The 22,236-nt window shown below is 28.2% G+C and overlaps 1 protein-coding gene across 1 annotated transcript in view; it reads right to left on the bottom strand.

Annotated features, from left to right (window-relative positions):
• LOC111628176 overlaps window positions 1-18,323 on the bottom strand; it is a 31,584-nt gene extending 13,261 nt beyond the window's left edge. Inside the window, exons 1-2 of the mRNA XM_023371917.1 lie at window positions 18,084-18,323; window positions 8,218-8,355 (exon numbers count right to left, since the gene is read on the bottom strand). Of these exons, the coding sequence (XP_023227685.1) occupies window positions 8,218-8,355; window positions 18,084-18,174 (229 nt within the window). The 5' untranslated portion in view covers window positions 18,175-18,323. The remainder of the gene's footprint in view (window positions 1-8,217; window positions 8,356-18,083) is intronic.
• Between the last annotated feature and the right edge of the window lie 3,913 nt (window positions 18,324-22,236).

The following is a 22,236-nucleotide window of genomic DNA, read 5'->3' as shown; positions in this document are numbered from 1 at the left end:
TGTATAAAAACCTATGTACTAAATATTAAATGGCATCTTAAAAGAAGCATACATAAATTAAAAATTTAAGATAATTTAAAATATTTTTAAGTTCAAGACATTTAAAATTATACAAAATAAAACAATTTTATTATTGGTACTTTTGAAACCGTGCTTGTAGTTATTAGTAGTAATTCAAACACAAATAATTATCGTATTTATCTTCAGGCACTTGGCAATACTTATCATCAAGTTTTATTCAGTTGAACTGAATAAAACTTGATGATAAGTATTGCCAAGTGCCTGAAGATAAATACGATAATTATTTGTGTTTGAATTACTACTATTACTTTTATCAATGAAAATACTAAGTTTTAAAATAAAATACAAAAGAATATTTTAAATGCTATGTTAAACTAAGAGTCTATCATGTAAAATAAATTTTTTCTGCATTTTCTAATATTAAACCAAAATTGAGTACTGTGTAAATTGTAGGTTGGCATAACACAAAAACATTTATTAAAAATATTCAGTAAATACTTCACATGTCAGATGCACAGATTCTTTTAAACAAATGATAACATGTTCATTTAAAGACTTTTGCAATATAAGTGCTTTATACATTACTAAAATTACTGTTGTTACTTTAATTATAATTCTGTACTTTGCTATCAATTTAAAAATTACTATTGTTTTTTCATTACAATTTTTTTTTCTTAAAGAAGAAATAATAAACATTATCATTATTTTACCTTTTCTGTAACATTTCCCTCTTTCCTGTTCAGTTGGCTTTATATATTTATAATTTATACTACAATCACACAAGCCATGACGACAAATCATGTTTCTGTCAGTTGCTTGACACTCTTCATTAGTCTCACACTTATCATGGTAAGATGCTATTGAAATGATTGAAATTCATTAAAACAATATTGACACAAATCCAATTAATTAAAATTAACTAATTTTTAATAAGTTATTGATAGTTTTAATATCCAAAACATAAAAAATATAATTGATTTCAAACAAATACCTTAGTAATAGATAGGGCCAGTAATATTTTTTATAACAAAAAAATAATAACTAGTTACTAGTAACCTGTAGATAAACAATGATTAATTAATGAGAAATTAAGAAATTAACAGTAGAAATAACAGCTGATTCACATTAGAACAGTTTAACTTTAAAAATATAAAATATGTTACTAATTCTGTATTCTGTATCTGTAAGATACAATACTGAAATATTAAATAAAATATATAAATTTATTTTAATTACTTATAAATGAATTAATAAGAAAGTATTACATAAAAACACTTCAAAATTTTCAAAATCCAAAAATAACACAGTAAAAAATATTGAAGTTTTCTTAAATAATGTTAATAATTATTGTTTTAAATACAATTATAAAAAGCAGAATTATTCCAATAAAGATCTTATGTCTGAGATAGTAAAGAAATTAATCTAATATTCTGAGAAACTTAAATATGTTAACATTTTCTCTCATCATTAAGATGCTCTATTATGAGTCCAATGAATAGTCACAAAAACAATCCTCTTGATGCCAAAGACAAGGTCTGTACTAAAGAACTACTTATATACATAAATAGGTATATATTATATACATATATAGGTGTATGAAGTATTGATATAACATACTCCCTGCAAATATCAAAAACTCACATGTTATAAGTGAGATATATGATTTTAAAATCATATGTTAATTAACATATGACTTCATGTCATATGTTAATAGTGGGATCTTAATAGAATATCAATACAAAAACTTCATAGAATATATGAAAAACTTTGAGCTGCAATTTGAAAAAACTGTAGGCCTATAAATTCCCACTGTCGTCCATCTGTCTGTCTTTCCTTAACACATTGACTACTACTTCATTTTCAATGAAACTTCCCAAAATGCCACAGTTTCATTTTTGCATAAATATATTTTCCTTGTGGATAGAACTCATTTTTATTTTTTTTCACTATTTTTATATTTCATAATTTTTAATGTATAATAATAAATAAATATATAAATAAAATTTTAATTTTTGTCCATTTGGCAATTTTTTTCAATTGAGTTTGCCGTTTTCATTACCATAGAATAGTTACTTTTGACAATAAAGAGATATAATTGTAATAAATTACAAAGTGAATACAATATTAATGGCTTGCTATTTGAGTAAGATTATTCAAATTTTGACAATCCAAAATTTTTGCTTGATAATGAAGATATTTCAGATTGAAAATCAAGAAATTAGTAATTCTAGCATGTTAGAAAATAAACTTGTTGATATGCCTATTTGTGAAGATGAAGATGGGTTGTTGATGATGAAGAAGGAAATGTAATAACTACTGAGGGAGAAATTCAATGGAAAGCTTTTTCTGGAAAGCAGTTCTCTTTTCAGTTTACAGGAAAATCTGGAATTCAAGTAGAAATTGATCTGAATGCCTCTCTGATGAAGATTTATTCATTATTTTTGGATAATGAAATAATCGAAGCAAATAGATATGCAGATAAATATATTAGTAATATTCAAATGAAACCAAAATCAAGATATCTTAAATGGAAAATCTGTTTTTGTTAGTGAAATAAGGAAATTTCTTGGACTTTTATTGTAGATGGATCTTAATAAAAGAGGTTCAATTTCATCACACTGGTCAATGAACTGTGTATTTCTTCTGATATTGTAATTGTACTTTTGGTTAATTGCTTATCTGTATTTGTGTAATTATTTAATAAAAAAAGTAAATTTATTGCTATTATCATCTTTGTTTCACATTATTTTTTTAATATGCAAAATGTAATTATTATTTCATGCCACAAAAACATTATTTCAACTTAAACACAGGCACCACATAATTTAAAACCCATAGAATAATAGATTACATGTATTGTAGATGCATTATATAATGTGATTTAAGGAAACTTCTGTGTATTACACCTATGTTACAAATAGTCCCTTCAGAAGTGTTACTGTATGACACATATATAATATGTGGCAGTCAATGTGTTAATTAAGGTCTGAGTTACAACTGAATATAACTGCATTTGGACAATCTGTCAACAAGGAAAACTTTTCAATTTTAGCATCAAAGGTCTTGGTTCTATTTTGTTTATCAATCTTCATAAATTTTCCTCTCATTCAAGCCTTTGAGTTTGAATAGTAAGTCACAGGAAATGATTTAATGTCATTAAAATGTCTCTTTTCTAGTAACAAGAGAAAATATTTTTTTATCAGTTCCATCTAATTATGTCATAGCAAGATTGTGTTTTGCATTCTCTTTGCTCATATTATGTACAGAACACATTTTACTTTTGAATATAAGTGTGATCAGAAGTACAGTAGAGCATCAATTATTCAAATACTGATCAACCGAAACATCAGTTAATTGAAAGCGTTCCATAAGGCAAATTCAAATTTCCGCTAGTGCTGTGGTGCTGTAATATTTGGCTATGACTTGGGCTACTCCAATATTATTTTTTGTTGTTGTGCATGTTTTAGCTGGCAGCACTGACACGACCATATTGTATCATTAAAAATTATTTCTTTATTTTGCACAAACAAAATAAATATATTGAAAAATATAAAAACAAAAGAAAAAAAAATTATATTTCAGAAGTTAATCTAATATCAAAAATATTCCAATTCAGCAGGACACACGTCGAGAGGGCACTTAAGGACACGCCAGTATTTGAACGAGGCTTTTTTCCTCCCATTGTGAGTGGTGTGTTTTGCTTCAGCTTGTCAGAGAATATAGCCTAAGCAGTTGATATTTTCAGATAAAACCAAGAACAAGAAAGAGCTTTTCTTGTTTTGTATGGTGTTTTTCTGAGGACTGTGCATTGTGCTGAATTGGAACATTTTTGATACTAGAACTTCCAAAATATAATTTTTTTTTGTTTTTANAAAATTTTTATATTTTTTAATTGGAAAATTTTCTATTTTTTAAAAGGACTTTTTAGCATTTTGGCGGCTAGTAGCCTAAAAAGGAAGGTCGGTCGCCAGGATTGTATCGTCTGAAACACAGAACTAATAAATGGTGGTCCCTGTTTGGGCAAACTTGTCTTTAAAATATTAAATAATTTTATTCATTTTTATTATGCAATTGTAGTATTTAAAACAATTACTAATGTAGAATTACATACAAAAACTGCAAAACTTAATCAAAAGGTTCACTGATACACCTTTTCCTCATTGTGGACTTCCTGTATAGATATTAAAACTAAACTTCAAGCTCCAGACCTTTTTACTTGCTGAAGAGACGGAGCCTGATATTATTTGAATTGTACACTAATTGTTTATTTTCATATTATCTAGATTAGTTATTTTTCATTCTATTCCATCCATATTATTTTGCAAAAATCAGGCTCTCTCAAGTAATATTTTCTCTAGTATTTTTTTTTAAATCCTAAAGATTTTTAATATTATCATAAATCATTTTATTGTTAACTACAAATCTTTTAATTGTTAGTACTCAATCTCCTGGTTTTTTGCAATGTCTTATTCATTTTTATCATTGTTATATCTTATTACAAATGATTCATTTATTTCTTCAAAATATAAGATCAATTAAAAACAACCTTACATCACTGCATTCCTTTTTAAACGACTTTTATATTTTCACAGAAACTTGGGGAAGTTCTATTATCCCATGATATCTCAAATATAATAAACATCTTGGGCTTTGATTACTTTTCCACTTTTAGATGTTTCCAAAAAGGTGGCAGTTTAATGGTTATCTTCTCTAATCAATTAAAAATTCAAAAATTTTATGAATACCATACTAGCAATTAAAGTGAATTGTTTTCAATGCATAATTGTGTTTATGCTCTGCACTCCAAGAGTATCAATATCTTCACTAATCTGGAATGCTTTCTATCCACTCTCCAAATAACAAGACAATGACATTATTGTGTGTGGTAATTTTAACTTAACAAATGTCAACTGGGCCTTAGCTCCATCATATTCATAAATAGATAATCCCAAGTATTTCTTTTTAAACAACATTTATTATTACTTTAACTGTAATTGACATGTAAACTTTCCAACCCGAGAGAACGTCTTTCTCAACTTGTGTTCTCATTTCAATTTCAAATATCTACTTTTCCTATTACCAGTTTTAAATCTGACCATTGTTCAATTCAAATTATTCTTAACAAAATTCACACCTTTATCCAATATAACATTCATATTATTTCAATTTCTAATTGGTCTTCATTCTCTAAATATTTGAGTTTCCTCAATGAGCCTTTTCTTTTAGATCCTTCAATTAACATTAAATAATAAACACACAGCTTTTTTCCCTCACTCTATTAAGCACTTTTTAAATTATACAGTCAAAAATAGCATCCAAGAACACTAAAGAAAATGCACAATCATGTTCAATTTTTATGGTGTAGATGTTAAAAAAAAAGGAAATCCTTGCTCATTCTACATTTATAACACTACCTTAAAGCAGTATTACAAAGAATGTAAACTAAATTATTTAAATTATTTTCAGAAAATTGTTACTAACTTTGCTTTTGATCCTAAAATGTTCTGACTCTTTGTTCCCACATTCTATAAAAGTACACCTAAAAGTTGTAACAACACTGCCGATAGTGAGATATACAATGTTTATAATCAAACAAAATCATGTTTTTTTCCATATAATACCTGTAGCTCAATTTAAACCTCTATGTCCTAGGTAAAACGATAAAAATCTACTAGTCACACCTCCTTGCAGGCCATATTCTCCTTGAAGTCATAAAATCCATAAACACTTTCATCTTTAGTCCTGATAATATTCCTATTTTTTATAAAAAGCTAGCACCTATTTCCACCTCTGTATTTCTTCATTTATTTCCCTTGATTCTGGAGACTGGATTTATACCTACACAATGGTCAGTGTCTGTCATTTCTGTTACCAAACAAGAACCTAATTCTTTCCATCCAGTATCAATGATTTCAGCCATGCTAATAATTTTTGAAACATGCCCGTATAGATCCAGGAATTATCCAATTACATCTCACTTATCTTTTTGTCAACATTCTGGTTTAGACAATTTCTCAACCACTAGTAACTTATTAGAAATTCAACACGTAATACAGTACTGAAAAACTTTGAATTAAAACTTCCAATGTATGTAGTTTATTTAGTATGTAGTATATTGATATTTCTAAAGCTTTTGACTCTATAGCACCTAATATTCTACTGGATAAACTATCAACCAAATTTAATATAAATGGCACTATTTTAACATGGCTAAATAATTATTCTTTACTTTGCACTTAACAAAAGTTATGTTTTTTAGCCTTCCCTCCCAGTAATAATTTTTCCTTAATAGTCAGTGCCTAGAAATAGTTAATAGTGTCTTCAATCTCAGTATCATATTTGATAAAAACTTTCTTTTAACCTACATATAGAAAACTAATCAAAAAGATATTCATCCATATGAAATGCTTTGGCAAAACTTTAAAAACATTTCAAATAAAAACACACTCCATGCTATTTTTTTCAATAACATCCAATCTTTAATTGATTATGCATTACCCTTATGGCTCATTATATCTTTATCCATATTTCTACATTCAATAGCAAATATATATCCTACTGCTGCCTGAAAGTAACAATTAGATCTTTATTCTACCACTATAAAAAAAAAACCACTGTCGAAATCAAAGACAAATTATTCCTTGACTTCTACAAATTCACAACCATTTGTAAAAAATACTTTACTCCAAACAATTTTTTTAATATTTGTTTTATTATTGTTTTGTTATTCTGGTATTGTTTCTTCACTTTGGTTTTACCGGGTATTGTTTTTTTTAACTAATTGGGATTGTTGTAACAGGGGTGGCATATATTGTCTCCAAGAGATTGCCAAATTTAATGTAAAAAATAAATAAATAAATAAATAAAAACTGTGATTAATGACGTCTAATGATTCTCGGCCAAAGCTGAGAATGATAAAATGGTTCTTTCTCTGAAAACCAAAAAAATATAAAAAAATAAAAATAAATCAGATTTTTCACCACTTATCAAAAGAAACTTTAATTTATACTATTTTCTTGTCATGTTTTTTATGTAAAATAAATTCTGAGGTCTTATGTGTGGAACTCAGATGAAATGATCCTGATGGATATCACCTCTATTAGAATCTGATTCTTTGCATCAACCACTATTCAATAATTGCATTTAAGAAAAATTATTATTTAGGCTATTTTAAAAGTTAACTTAGAAAATGTGTTATTATTGCTTTTAAGTTTTTTTTGTCTATTACAAATTTATATACTTTATGTTTTGATATTTATTCATGTAATTTTAATTGAGAACTTGTTTATTCAGCTATTCCATTATTAAACACATATTAACTAAATCAGATATTAACTCTTGTAGTTTGGACATTATATTTTTTTGTAAAGACAAAATGACTATACAACATGACATTTTCAAAATAAAGATTTATTCTATTTATGGAATTATAATTAATGGATACTGCTGGAACTATTGTCTTAAACTGTATGGAGTATTCTGATAGTAGTTTTCTTCTAAAAATCAATGAACTGAAAACATCAAGAATCTTTTATAATCTTTTATTTTGAAATTATTCACATATTATCAATACTTGGGATATGGATTTGATATACAAATTTTTTCTCTCATCACCTTCTTATAGCATGAATACTGTATTATTATTTACATACAAACTGTAAAGAGACATATTTAAAGAAAAAGGAAGATGGTTTGTAAAGAGAATATAATTTTAAGACTTCATTTAAGCAATAATAATAATGCAACTGAGTGACCACAATGTATTTTATAACTGAATTTTATATGGAATTTTAAAGTATTCACTTTATAATTCCTCATAAACAGAAGTATATATGATTAAAAATGAATTGTAAAGTATTTTTACAATTCATTTTCAATTATATACACTTCTAGAAGCATATGAATACTTATTTGACACAATAAAAATGCTTAAATTTTCTTTGATCTTGTTTTTTATTTTGTTATAAAATGTCTTCATTCTTTTTTACTTATCACTTATTAATTTTTTAAATAATTAATAAAATAATTTTAAAAATTGAAACATAATTCTGAATGTAAAATTTTTATAAAATTACATTTTAAAATCAAAATTTTTAAATGTTTACAAAAAGAATAGCAAAAAGAAATAGTTTTAATTTAATTTTTTTCACCTTAAAGTATTTTTCATAAGCATTAAATAATGTTATTTAAGTTTACCTTGCCTAATGCATTCTTCATTTAAATTATAGTAACCAAGACGACAAACACACAAATTATTATTACGAGAACACACTGCTTTATTGCTGACACCAAAACACTGTTCATCTTGCTCGCAAGAATCATACATTCTTGATGCTGTTATAAGAGAAAAAAATTATAAATATACTACATATCTTTTATATTTGAAAACTTTTTTATTTTATTGTAAAATAAAACAAAGAAGCAAATTTAATTTTCAATTAATTATTATTCACAATTAATATAATAGAAGAATATATAAAAAGTTTAATACAAATAGGAATAAATTCAAAATAAGGTGTTCAAAATTAAAGCAACAAACAAAAAAACCAGTGTAAAATCAGCAACATGAAATGCTAAAACTTAGGTAATATATAAATCAGCAAAGTGACATCCTATCATACATTTGTCATGCAAGTGACACACTAGCAATGAACCCGTGTGATAAAATGTGATGAACTATATATATACAGCAAAATTGTTTCTGACAATCAATATCTATCATCTGCTAGAACCACTAACAATGAAGAAGTATTCCAGATATACTAGTAGCTTATCAGGCATGTCTCAAAGAAGGCATTTGAATGATTCATTGCAATACAGGGCCATTCATTTATACATTTTTGCCATGTACAGTACATTTTTGTGTGTTGCTTTAATTTTGGACATACACATATTACAGTATATATTTATTCATACACAGATTTATGAAGATAAACTATAGTCCAAATTATATGTAGATCAAACAGCTGGAATTTATACTATTTTTAACCTATAATTTAATTCAACTACAAAAAACTCTATGTTAAAGATAAAAGCTACTATCAACTTATTATAAATTTAATAATTAGAATTAAGAGATATTTTAGAAATATCTGAAAAAATAAGCAACTCGGACCAGAACTTAAGCCTACAACATTGACAATCCAGAAAGATATCATCAGTTATGCTATATGGACTTGTGGTGAAGGTTCTTAGTAAATATTCAAGTTGCATGAACATACTAAAGGTGTCATAAGTATGCACAAACTTGTTCGTGAATGGAATTTCACTGAACAGGTTCATACTATATAAATTCTTGAACATGTTCATGATGTTCAAGAATTTATATAGCATGAACCAAATAATTCCAGATTAAGACCTCTGATTTTGTCTCCATATATACAAATATAACATGTAAAAGTGGACCAATTTCATTCATTTTTAAAGAAATCAAACAATTATTAGAGTACAAAAATTCATGGCCAAATGATCATCTTAAATACTCAGGCTATAAATCTACTAATTTCAATAATTAATACTAAGTAATTTGTCTGGAAAAGAACTGGCCCAGGGCAGAGGTTGTGGGTTGAAAAACAAATGTAGGCCAATGTTATTTAAAATTCACTTTCTTGAGAAAACTAACTTGACAACAGTCATGCATATCTTCATTATGGTAAGTCTGTGGCCAAGTGTTACTTGAAACAGATTGACTGTATAGTTCATGCAATTCAGAGAATCTATGAGAGAATTAGATATAAATTTTACCTCAAAAATGAATATTTGTGAGATCCCAGACAGAAATCAAATTTTATGTTAATGATCACAAGTATCTGGTGGGACAGTTAAACTCTCATATTTCAAAATTAAAATAAAGCAGAGTTAAAATCTTGCTAAAACAATAAAAGTTCTTTCCAACAAAAAGGAAAACAAAAGGTTGAAATTACAAGGGAGAATTTCAAAGTTCAGAGGAATTTTAGCCAATCTGGATCAGGTTAAGTGTCAATAATGACTTCTCCTGTGCTCTGAAAGGTTTTGAACTGTTACCAGGAGACGAAGGAAGACCAATAAGAATGCAGAACAAAGGAGAGAAACCCTTTAAAAACTCATGTTTCAAGGGCATGATGTTCATTGCTCCAAAAATTTGTTCTTCCTCCAAGATCTGCTGTTCACTCTCCAAGTTCTGTCATTTTATCTCCAAGATCCATTCATTCTCCACAAGTCTCTCTCCAAGATCTGTTATATCCGAGCTTAACAAAAGCTCCAGAACTATCACTCCTGCAGAAGACCATCAACAAGGGACTGAGTGTAGACATTTAGGCTTTTACTGGACTCTTCTTAAAAAGAAATATCAAAGGAGAATTGTAATGACAAGAATATAGAAAATTTTGTAAGAATATTTTTTATATTTTATTAAATGGGAAAAAGTGAATGGTAAGCCTGTCTCAGTGTGCAAATCACATCCACACATGACTGTCTTAACTGTGTACGGTGTGATTTACTCAACCGTCCCAACAATCACACACAATCAGCAAGCCTTACATATCTAACAAATTTCAAGATCTTAGTGAAGTGTTCTGCATGAATACAGATATATCAAAAATTAACCAATCTTTCATTGCCTCCAACACCAATAGTGACATGTTGGGGATCACAGACTTTCCACTGTGAAAACTTTTGATAAATTTTAACTTTTCTGAATGCTTTACATGAGGATTATAAAGCCATTTCAAATTAAAGAAACTACTAACTAGCATTGATCTCCAGTTCTCAGTTCATACTTACAAGTTCCTAGTGGAAGCTGTGACTAAACTTGAAGAGCAAGGTCTAAAAAAGGGAAAGCAATGGAATATTGTTAATGAAGTTTATGAACAACTTGAAAGGATTTGCTAAAGCTGCTGGCAAATTTGAGCAAAAATCCTGATCTTGAGGAAGTTGCTACATAAAGTGAGCTCCTATACAGACTACTCACCAAATTATCTCCTCTCATATCAATAGATGTAGAAAGATACTTTTCATTATGTAAGATTTTTGGAAGAGAAGAAAATGCATTTTATTATGCAATCAATTAAGAAATAATTTCATTCACTACAAGTTTCTCACATAGGTTTAGCAATGTGCTAAAAATAATGGCTGAAAAATGTTCAGCCATTATTTTTAGCACATTGCTAAAATAATGACTTGCATTTCACTTATGTTCAATTTAAATCTCATAATACTATACAATATCAATAAAAATCTCATACTATACAAATTTCCGCATTATTTAAACAATGGTTAAATAATTAAATAAACATGCACCTTTTCTATCTTTTTTAGCACCTTCTTTCTATTTTTTGTTTTTAGCAATTTTTTACACCCAAAATTCCTCTCCTTACTAATTAGTTTGTCAAGGACATTAACAGTCTCACTTTAATATAGGATTTTATTAAGATAATCTTTTATTTCTGTTAATATCAGAAAATTTATTTAAAATAAATAAACAAAGCTAAGTTTAATGTATATAATGTGAAGTCATAATGTAGTAAAAAATGGAGAATCATTAAATTCTTTGAATATGTAAGTTGAGAGTAATGGTGGTGTGTTTGCAACACTATAAGAGTTATTATAGGTCTAAACATTACTTTTATCTGGTACTTTTGAAACCGTGCTTGTAGTTATTAGTAGTAATTCAAACACAAATAATTATCGTATTTATCTTCAGGCACTTGGCAATACTTATCATCAAGTTTTATTCAGTTGAACTGAATAAAACTTGATGATAAGTATTGCCAAGTGCCTGAAGATAAATACGATAATTATTTGTGTTTGAATTACTACTAATAACTACAAGCACGGTTTCAAAAGTACCAGATAAAAGTAATGTTTAGACCTATAATAACTCTTATAGTGTTGCAAACACACCACCATTACTCTCAACTTACATATTCAAAGAATTTAATGATTCTCCATTTTTTACTACATTATGACTTCACATTATATACATTAAACTTAGCTTTGTTTATTTATTTTAAATAAATTTTCTGATATTAACAGAAATAAAAGATTATCTTAATAAAATCCTATATTAAAGTGAGACTGTTAATGTCCTTGACAAACTAATTAGTAAGGAGAGGAATTTTGGGTGTAAAAAATTGCTAAAAACAAAAAATAGAAAGAAGGTGCTAAAAAAGATAGAAAAGGTGCATGTTTATTTAATTATTTAACCATTGTTTAAATAATGCGGAAATTTGTATAGTATGAGATTTTTATTGATATTGTATAGTATTATGAGATTTAAATTGAACATAAGTGAAATGCAAGTCATTATTTTAGCAATGTGCTAAAAATAATGGCTGAACATTTTTCAGCCATTATTTTTAGCACATTGCTAAACCTATGTGAGAAACTTGTAGTGAATGAAATTATTTCTTAATTGATTGCATAATAAAATGCATTTTCTTCTCTTCCAAAAATCTTACATAATGAAAAGTATCTTTCTACATCTATTGATATGAGAGGAGATAATTTGGTGAGTAGTCTGTATAGGAGCTCACTTTATGTAGCAACTTCCTCAAGATCAGGATTTTTGCTCAAATTTGCCAGCAGCTTTAGCAAATCCTTTCAAGTTGTTCATAAACTTCATTAACAATATTCCATTGCTTTCCCTTTTTTAGACCTTGCTCTTCAAGTTTAGTCACAGCTTCCACTAGGAACTTGTAAGTATGAACTGAGAACTGGAGATCAATGCTAGTTAGTAGTTTCTTTAATTTGAAATGGCTTTATAATCCTCATGTAAAGCATTCAGAAAAGTTAAAATTTATCAAAAGTTTTCACAGTGGAAAGTCTGTGATCCCCAACATGTCACTATTGGTGTTGGAGGCAATGAAAGATTGGTTAATTTTTGATATATCTGTATTCATGCAGAACACTTCACTAAGATCTTGAAATTTGTTAGATATGTAAGGCTTGCTGATTGTGTGTGATTGTTGGGACGGTTGAGTAAATCACACCGTACACAGTTAAGACAGTCATGTGTGGATGTGATTTGCACACTGAGACAGGCTTACCATTCACTTTTTCCCATTTAATAAAATATAAAAAATATTCTTACAAAATTTTCTATATTCTTGTCATTACAATTCTCCTTTGATATTTCTTTTTAAGAAGAGTCCAGTAAAAGCCTAAATGTCTACACTCAGTCCCTTGTTGATGGTCTTCTGCAGGAGTGATAGTTCTGGAGCTTTTGTTAAGCTCGGATATAACAGATCTTGGAGAGAGACTTGTGGAGAATGAATGGATCTTGGAGATAAAATGACAGAACTTGGAGAGTGAACAGCAGATCTTGGAGGAAGAACAAATTTTTGGAGCAATGAACATCATGCCCTTGAAACATGAGTTTTTAAAGGGTTTCTCTCCTTTGTTCTGCATTCTTATTGGTCTTCCTTCGTCTCCTGGTAACAGTTCAAAACCTTTCAGAGCACAGGAGAAGTCATTATTGACACTTAACCTGATCCAGATTGGCTAAAATTCCTCTGAACTTTGAAATTCTCCCTTGTAATTTCAACCTTTTGTTTTCCTTTTTGTTGGAAAGAACTTTTATTGTTTTAGCAAGATTTTAACTCTGCTTTATTTTAATTTTGAAATATGAGAGTTTAACTGTCCCACCAGATACTTGTGATCATTAACATAAAATTTGATTTCTGTCTGGGATCTCACAAATATTCATTTTTGAGGTAAAATTTATATCTAATTCTCTCATAGATTCTCTGAATTGCATGAACTATACAGTCAATCTGTTTCAAGTAACACTTGGCCACAGACTTACCATAATGAAGATATGCATGACTGTTGTCAAGTTAGTTTTCTCAAGAAAGTGAATTTTAAATAACATTGGCCTACATTTGTTTTTCAACCCACAACCTCTGCCCTGGGCCAGTTCTTTTCCAGACAAATTACTTAGTATTAATTATTGAAATTAGTAGATTTATAGCCTGAGTATTTAAGATGATCATTTGGCCATGAATTTTTGTACTCTAATAATTGTTTGATTTCTTTAAAAATGAATGAAATTGGTCCACTTTTACATGTTATATTTGTATATANACTGTTTTGGATAATCGATGCTCTACTGTATTTAGTAAAAAAGGCCAGTCTTGTATTAGTTGTAAATGTCTGTGTCTTTGTATTCAAGCCATTTCAACTGATATTTGCAGGTAATATTCATTCACAATGTTATACTACGTTTGCACACAATCCACGACTCACTTCAATCTCGATTTACCTACAATCTGGATTTGTGACTGTCGCTAGTCGAACGTCGTGCTGTTCGCACAGGCAGTCCGCTCGAGAAGAACCTGGCTATTACACACAATCATAAAAATGATGTAACTACGCGGTAAGTCACAAACACCAACAAACAAAATGGAAGTTTTGGTTAGAAATAAATACTTTTTCTTGCCATACATCTAATAATAGACAGATGTCGTCGTCTCTCCAGATGTCTTTTTTATTTCTCTGTCGATAGCCCGACACGTGTTCTGCAGCCATCCTGTACTTTCTCGCACACGTGTGATTGTGGGATCTCTCTTATGACTGGATCTAGTTTCAAGAACTCTCTCCAGTTGATCGTGATTGAACCTCGTTTCAGTCGAGATTGAAACAGTCGAGAGCGTTCGCACCACGCAACAGGTTCCGACCTTAGTCACAATCTAGATCGAAATGCTCGGTGCAAACGGGGTATTAGGACCAACATTAGCTTCCTTACTACTAACAACCTTAAAAACAACATAACACTTTAAACTGGTCTAGCCAGAAAGAATTTGCAATAAAGTAAATCACCACAAAGTTGTTTATTGTTGAATACCTGCCTTTGCTTTGATTAACAATAATGGACCAGTGATTAGCAACTTTTTAGAATGCACTATTTTGAATCAGATTGAGAGTTGCTTTTCTAGATCAATGTTTTAGCAAAATGCATTTCCTTACTTGTTTACATTCTACTTGTGTCATAATGCTTGATGGTGTCATCTTGTTTTTTTACAATGTTTTACATTGTGCTTTTGCAACATCCCATTCTTTAATAGCTAAAGCATATAATTTCTTGTACTCCATTACAACAAAAATTGTAGCAATTTTTTCAAGCAATATAGCTTTTCATTTGCTCATTTTTTCCTAATAAAATGAGCAATTATTTATTGTGACATTGTCACAATGTTGGGCTGCAATTTTTCATCACAATTCTCTCAAATTTAGTAGTGTCTTGCCCCTGTACATCATACTTTCCTATTAACAATGAAGTCATGCTGGTCATTTATCTATGTTCAAGAGAAAATTTTTCAATTGAAATAATGTGACTTCTGGTTTAAACCAGAAGTTCAAATATGGTTAATTGGGCCTCCTGCTCCTAAGCTTTCTGTAACTGGTTTCAACTTTCATCTATCTAACTCCACTCTCAAGATTAAGGAAAGACAGACAGATGTTAGCAGGAAGTTATAGGTTTACAATTTTTGAAAATTGCAGCCCAATTAATGCTTTTTGGGGAAAGAAAAGTTGTTTGAAAACATAGACATCAGCTGTAAAAATATTGAACCCATTTTACTTTGTAGCCTACATAGCAGTATAACAAAAAAAAGAAAGCATTACAAAAGGATAACAGCAAATTTTCAAATTTTCGCCAAAAAATACTTCTTCCTTTTTTGTTGTAACTTGGTGCTCCATCTTACTCTGTTAGAACTGAAGAGTTAAGTAATGCATTGTCCTTCTATAATGTTGTATTTTTCTGGGCAGCCTCAAAGTTGAGAAATGTTAGCTATATATACACACATGCACACACACACACACACTGTGTGTGTTTACAAGTTCAAACAAAATGCAATTTTTTAAATTTATTAATATTTTATGATGTAATTTAAAGAAAAAAGGTACTGAACATTCATGTTATAATTGCTGCAATTATTAATTATTATTCAGATATATAACTGGTGTGACAAACAATTCTAAAGTATACAAAAAAAAAAAAAAATTTCAGATTTATGAACAATAATACATCTGAAATATTTATAAAAAATAAAATAGATTCATAAAATAAATAGTACTGTAACTGTACATCAATATTTTAAATGACATACCTATTTCATAACACTTTCCAAGAATCCAATGGGATTTCCAATGCAGTCTAAATTGATATAAATTTACATATATGTTTTTGTTATCACAGTCACATTTATTATTGATGCATCTCATTTTAGTTTCATTTCTTAAGCAATCAAAATCATCTTCACAAAACATTCCTTTAGTCACTAATAAAAAATATTACATTATTATTAATTATGAAAGTTTATTAAAAATTCATATAGGTTAATTATCAATAATTAATACAGTATTTTAGGACAACAATAGGAATAAAATACAGTACTTTTATTCCTATCATTGTCTTTCAAACTACCAGTGTAAGTGAAACAATAACTTCATCAAGATCTAAATAAACAAAACAGGTGGACAGATCAATTATCATTTGTTTCCTTTGATATTAAGGTTGATATTAAAGGTTGTTTATTGGTTTTAAGTACTGTCTCCTCATTTATAAGTTTCTGTGAATTTGAAATTTCATACTTTTATGTAAATTGATTGTATTCTGTCAATTCACATAAAAGTGTGAAATTTCAAATTCACTGTGTAATGAGTAAGGAAAATATTTTATTTCTGAATGGAAAGTTCTAAAATTTTTATACAGTAATAACTCTATTTTGCTTTTTAGAGAATTTTTACTCTAATTTTGTAAGTTTTGGTGTTTTATTATATGTTCAATATTTATTTTTTAAATTTTCAATTACTGTATTTATAATTTTTATTGAAAAATATAAATTACACAAATTTTTAATAAGTGATTTATTATGAAATATAGTACTGTATAATAAAATTGCAACTGTTATTTTGTTTATATATTGACAGTATTTGTCTTTAAATGTCATTGTTAAAGAAACAATAATGTTAAATGGGCGTTCATGGTATCAATGTTTATGTAAACCTCAATTAATACGATATAACCACAAATAAAATTCAGTATTGCAAAACTAAGTTTATTTTATATCAGAAACACTTGCTGATGAAAGAATAGAGGATAGAGATTCCATAGCATGTATAATTTGTTTAGTAAAGGCCTAGAATTTTTAGTACTCAATTATATCATGCTTTTTCTTTGTCTTCAAACAAGTGTGATATAATGAGGGGCTACTGTATTAACAAAAACATCATTCTGTATAAATAGCCATATTCTATTTACTTAATAAATTACATCAGTTAACCTTCATTTGGCATATTATACAGAAATATGTAAATCTCGGATAATTTTAAGTTGCGATTATTTCATCCCTTGAATTTCAAGCTAACAAGGATATCCTGTATAAGTTTTAATTATAAGTATTAAAAAAATTTTCAAGTATTAGAATATTAAATGTTGGCAATTAAGATTCATTATAATAATTTTATGAACATTACAAAAAAATCACAACAGAATTACTTTATTTCATTTTCNTTATTAGTAGTAATTCAAACACAAATAATTATCGTATTTATCTTCAGGCACTTGGCAATACTTATCATCAAGTTTTATTCAGTTGAACTGAATAAAACTTGATGATAAGTATTGCCAAGTGCCTGAAGATAAATACGATAATTATTTGTGTTTGAATTACTACTATTACTTTTATCAATGAAAATACTAAGTTTTAAAATAAAATACAAAAGAATATTTTAAATGCTATGTTAAACTAAGAGTCTATCATGTAAAATAAATTTTTTCTGCATTTTCTAATATTAAACCAAAATTGAGTACTGTGTAAATTGTAGGTTGGCATAACACAAAAACATTTATTAAAAATATTCAGTAAATACTTCACATGTCAGATGCACAGATTCTTTTAAACAAATGATAACATGTTCATTTAAAGACTTTTGCAATATAAGTGCTTTATACATTACTAAAATTACTGTTGTTACTTTAATTATAATTCTGTACTTTGCTATCAATTTAAAAATTACTATTGTTTTTTCATTACAATTTTTTTTTCTTAAAGAAGAAATAATAAACATTATCATTATTTTACCTTTTCTGTAACATTTCCCTCTTTCCTGTTCAGTTGGCTTTATATATTTATAATTTATACTACAATCACACAAGCCATGACGACAAATCATGTTTCTGTCAGTTGCTTGACACTCTTCATTAGTCTCACACTTATCATGGTAAGATGCTATTGAAATGATTGAAATTCATTAAAACAATATTGACACAAATCCAATTAATTAAAATTAACTAATTTTTAATAAGTTATTGATAGTTTTAATATCCAAAACATAAAAAATATAATTGATTTCAAACAAATACCTTAGTAATAGATAGGGCCAGTAATATTTTTTATAACAAAAAAATAATAACTAGTTACTAGTAACCTGTAGATAAACAATGATTAATTAATGAGAAATTAAGAAATTAACAGTAGAAATAACAGCTGATTCACATTAGAACAGTTTAACTTTAAAAATATAAAATATGTTACTAATTCTGTATTCTGTATCTGTAAGATACAATACTGAAATATTAAATAAAATATATAAATTTATTTTAATTACTTATAAATGAATTAATAAGAAAGTATTACATAAAAACACTTCAAAATTTTCAAAATCCAAAAATAACACAGTAAAAAATATTGAAGTTTTCTTAAATAATGTTAATAATTATTGTTTTAAATACAATTATAAAAAGCAGAATTATTCCAATAAAGATCTTATGTCTGAGATAGTAAAGAAATTAATCTAATATTCTGAGAAACTTAAATATGTTAACATTTTCTCTCATCATTAAGATGCTCTATTATGAGTCCAATGAATAGTCACAAAAACAATCCTCTTGATGCCAAAGACAAGGTCTGTACTAAAGAACTACTTATATACATAAATAGGTATATATTATATACATATATAGGTGTATGAAGTATTGATATAACATACTCCCTGCAAATATCAAAAACTCACATGTTATAAGTGAGATATATGATTTTAAAATCATATGTTAATTAACATATGACTTCATGTCATATGTTAATAGTGGGATCTTAATAGAATATCAATACAAAAACTTCATAGAATATATGAAAAACTTTGAGCTGCAATTTGAAAAAACTGTAGGCCTATAAATTCCCACTGTCGTCCATCTGTCTGTCTTTCCTTAACACATTGACTACTACTTCATTTTCAATGAAACTTCCCAAAATGCCACAGTTTCATTTTTGCATAAATATATTTTCCTTGTGGATAGAACTCATTTTTATTTTTTTTCACTATTTTTATATTTCATAATTTTTAATGTATAATAATAAATAAATATATAAATAAAATTTTAATTTTTGTCCATTTGGCAATTTTTTTCAATTGAGTTTGCCGTTTTCATTACCATAGAATAGTTACTTTTGACAATAAAGAGATATAATTGTAATAAATTACAAAGTGAATACAATATTAATGGCTTGCTATTTGAGTAAGATTATTCAAATTTTGACAATCCAAAATTTTTGCTTGATAATGAAGATATTTCAGATTGAAAATCAAGAAATTAGTAATTCTAGCATGTTAGAAAATAAACTTGTTGATATGCCTATTTGTGAAGATGAAGATGGGTTGTTGATGATGAAGAAGGAAATGTAATAACTACTGAGGGAGAAATTCAATGGAAAGCTTTTTCTGGAAAGCAGTTCTCTTTTCAGTTTACAGGAAAATCTGGAATTCAAGTAGAAATTGATCTGAATGCCTCTCTGATGAAGATTTATTCATTATTTTTGGATAATGAAATAATCGAAGCAAATAGATATGCAGATAAATATATTAGTAATATTCAAATGAAACCAAAATCAAGATATCTTAAATGGAAAATCTGTTTTTGTTAGTGAAATAAGGAAATTTCTTGGACTTTTATTGTAGATGGATCTTAATAAAAGAGGTTCAATTTCATCACACTGGTCAATGAACTGTGTATTTCTTCTGATATTGTAATTGTACTTTTGGTTAATTGCTTATCTGTATTTGTGTAATTATTTAATAAAAAAAGTAAATTTATTGCTATTATCATCTTTGTTTCACATTATTTTTTTAATATGCAAAATGTAATTATTATTTCATGCCACAAAAACATTATTTCAACTTAAACACAGGCACCACATAATTTAAAACCCATAGAATAATAGATTACATGTATTGTAGATGCATTATATAATGTGATTTAAGGAAACTTCTGTGTATTACACCTATGTTACAAATAGTCCCTTCAGAAGTGTTACTGTATGACACATATATAATATGTGGCAGTCAATGTGTTAATTAAGGTCTGAGTTACAACTGAATATAACTGCATTTGGACAATCTGTCAACAAGGAAAACTTTTCAATTTTAGCATCAAAGGTCTTGGTTCTATTTTGTTTATCAATCTTCATAAATTTTCCTCTCATTCAAGCCTTTGAGTTTGAATAGTAAGTCACAGGAAATGATTTAATGTCATTAAAATGTCTCTTTTCTAGTAACAAGAGAAAATATTTTTTTATCAGTTCCATCTAATTATGTCATAGCAAGATTGTGTTTTGCATTCTCTTTGCTCATATTATGTACAGAACACATTTTACTTTTGAATATAAGTGTGATCAGAAGTACAGTAGAGCATCAATTATTCAAATACTGATCAACCGAAACATCAGTTAATTGAAAGCGTTCCATAAGGCAAATTCAAATTTCCGCTAGTGCTGTGGTGCTGTAATATTTGGCTATGACTTGGGCTACTCCAATATTATTTTTTGTTGTTGTGCATGTTTTAGCTGGCAGCACTGACACGACCATATTGTATCATTAAAAATTATTTCTTTATTTTGCACAAACAAAATAAATATATTGAAAAATATAAAAACAAAAGAAAAAAAAATTATATTTCAGAAGTTAATCTAATATCAAAAATATTCCAATTCAGCAGGACACACGTCGAGAGGGCACTTAAGGACACGCCAGTATTTGAAGGAGGCTTTTTTCCTCCCATTGTGAGTGGTGTGTTTTGCTTCAGCTTGTCAGAGAATATAGCCTAAGCAGTTGATATTTTCAGATAAAACCAAGAACAAGAAAGAGCTTTTCTTGTTTTGTATGGTGTTTTTCTGAGGACTGTGCATTGTGCTGAATTGGAACATTTTTGATACTAGAACTTCCAAAATATAATTTTTTTTTGTTTTTATATTTTTTTAATATATTTATTTTGTTTGTGCAAAATAAAGAAATAATTTTTAATAATACAATAGCCACAATTATTATTTTAAAAAAATTTTCGTTAGGCTTAACATTGACGAAAATTCAACAGAGAAAAATTTCAACATGAGATAGGTTAATATATTTTTTCATACATGATCAGTTATTCAAACAACCACAGTCCCGAACTGTTTTGGATAATCGATGCTCTACTGTATTTAGTAAAAAAGGCCAGTCTTGTATTAGTTGTAAATGTCTGTGTCTTTGTATTCAAGCCATTTCAACTGATATTTGCAGGTAATATTCATTCACAATGTTATACTACGTTTGCACACAATCCACGACTCACTTCAATCTCGATTTACCTACAATCTGGATTTGTGACTGTCGCTAGTCGAACGTCGTGCTGTTCGCACAGGCAGTCCGCTCGAGAAGAACCTGGCTATTACACACAATCATAAAAATGATGTAACTACGCGGTAAGTCACAAACACCAACAAACAAAATGGAAGTTTTGGTTAGAAATAAATACTTTTTCTTGCCATACATCTAATAATAGACAGATGTCGTCGTCTCTCCAGATGTCTTTTTTATTTCTCTGTCGATAGCCCGACACGTGTTCTGCAGCCATCCTGTACTTTCTCGCACACGTGTGATTGTGGGATCTCTCTTATGACTGGATCTAGTTTCAAGAACTCTCTCCAGTCGATCGCGATAGAACCTCGTTTCAGTCGAGATTGAAACAGTCGAGAGCGTTCGCACCACGCAACAGGTTCCGACCTTAGTCACAATCTAGATCGAAATGCTCGGTGCAAACGGGGTATTAGGACCAACATTAGCTTCCTTACTACTAACAACCTTAAAAACAACATAACACTTTAAACTGGTCTAGCCAGAAAGAATTTGCAATAAAGTAAATCACCACAAAGTTGTTTATTGTTGAATACCTGCCTTTGCTTTGATTAACAATAATGGACCAGT

The sequence above is a fragment of the Centruroides sculpturatus genome, unplaced genomic scaffold (assembly GCF_000671375.1).
Source record: "Centruroides sculpturatus isolate CEXI.00-Female unplaced genomic scaffold, Cexi_2.0 scaffold503, whole genome shotgun sequence".
Lineage (NCBI taxonomy): Eukaryota > Metazoa > Arthropoda > Arachnida > Scorpiones > Buthidae > Centruroides > Centruroides sculpturatus.
Note: the sequence above shows the minus strand (reverse complement) of the source record. Positions and strands in the feature narration are given on the sequence as shown.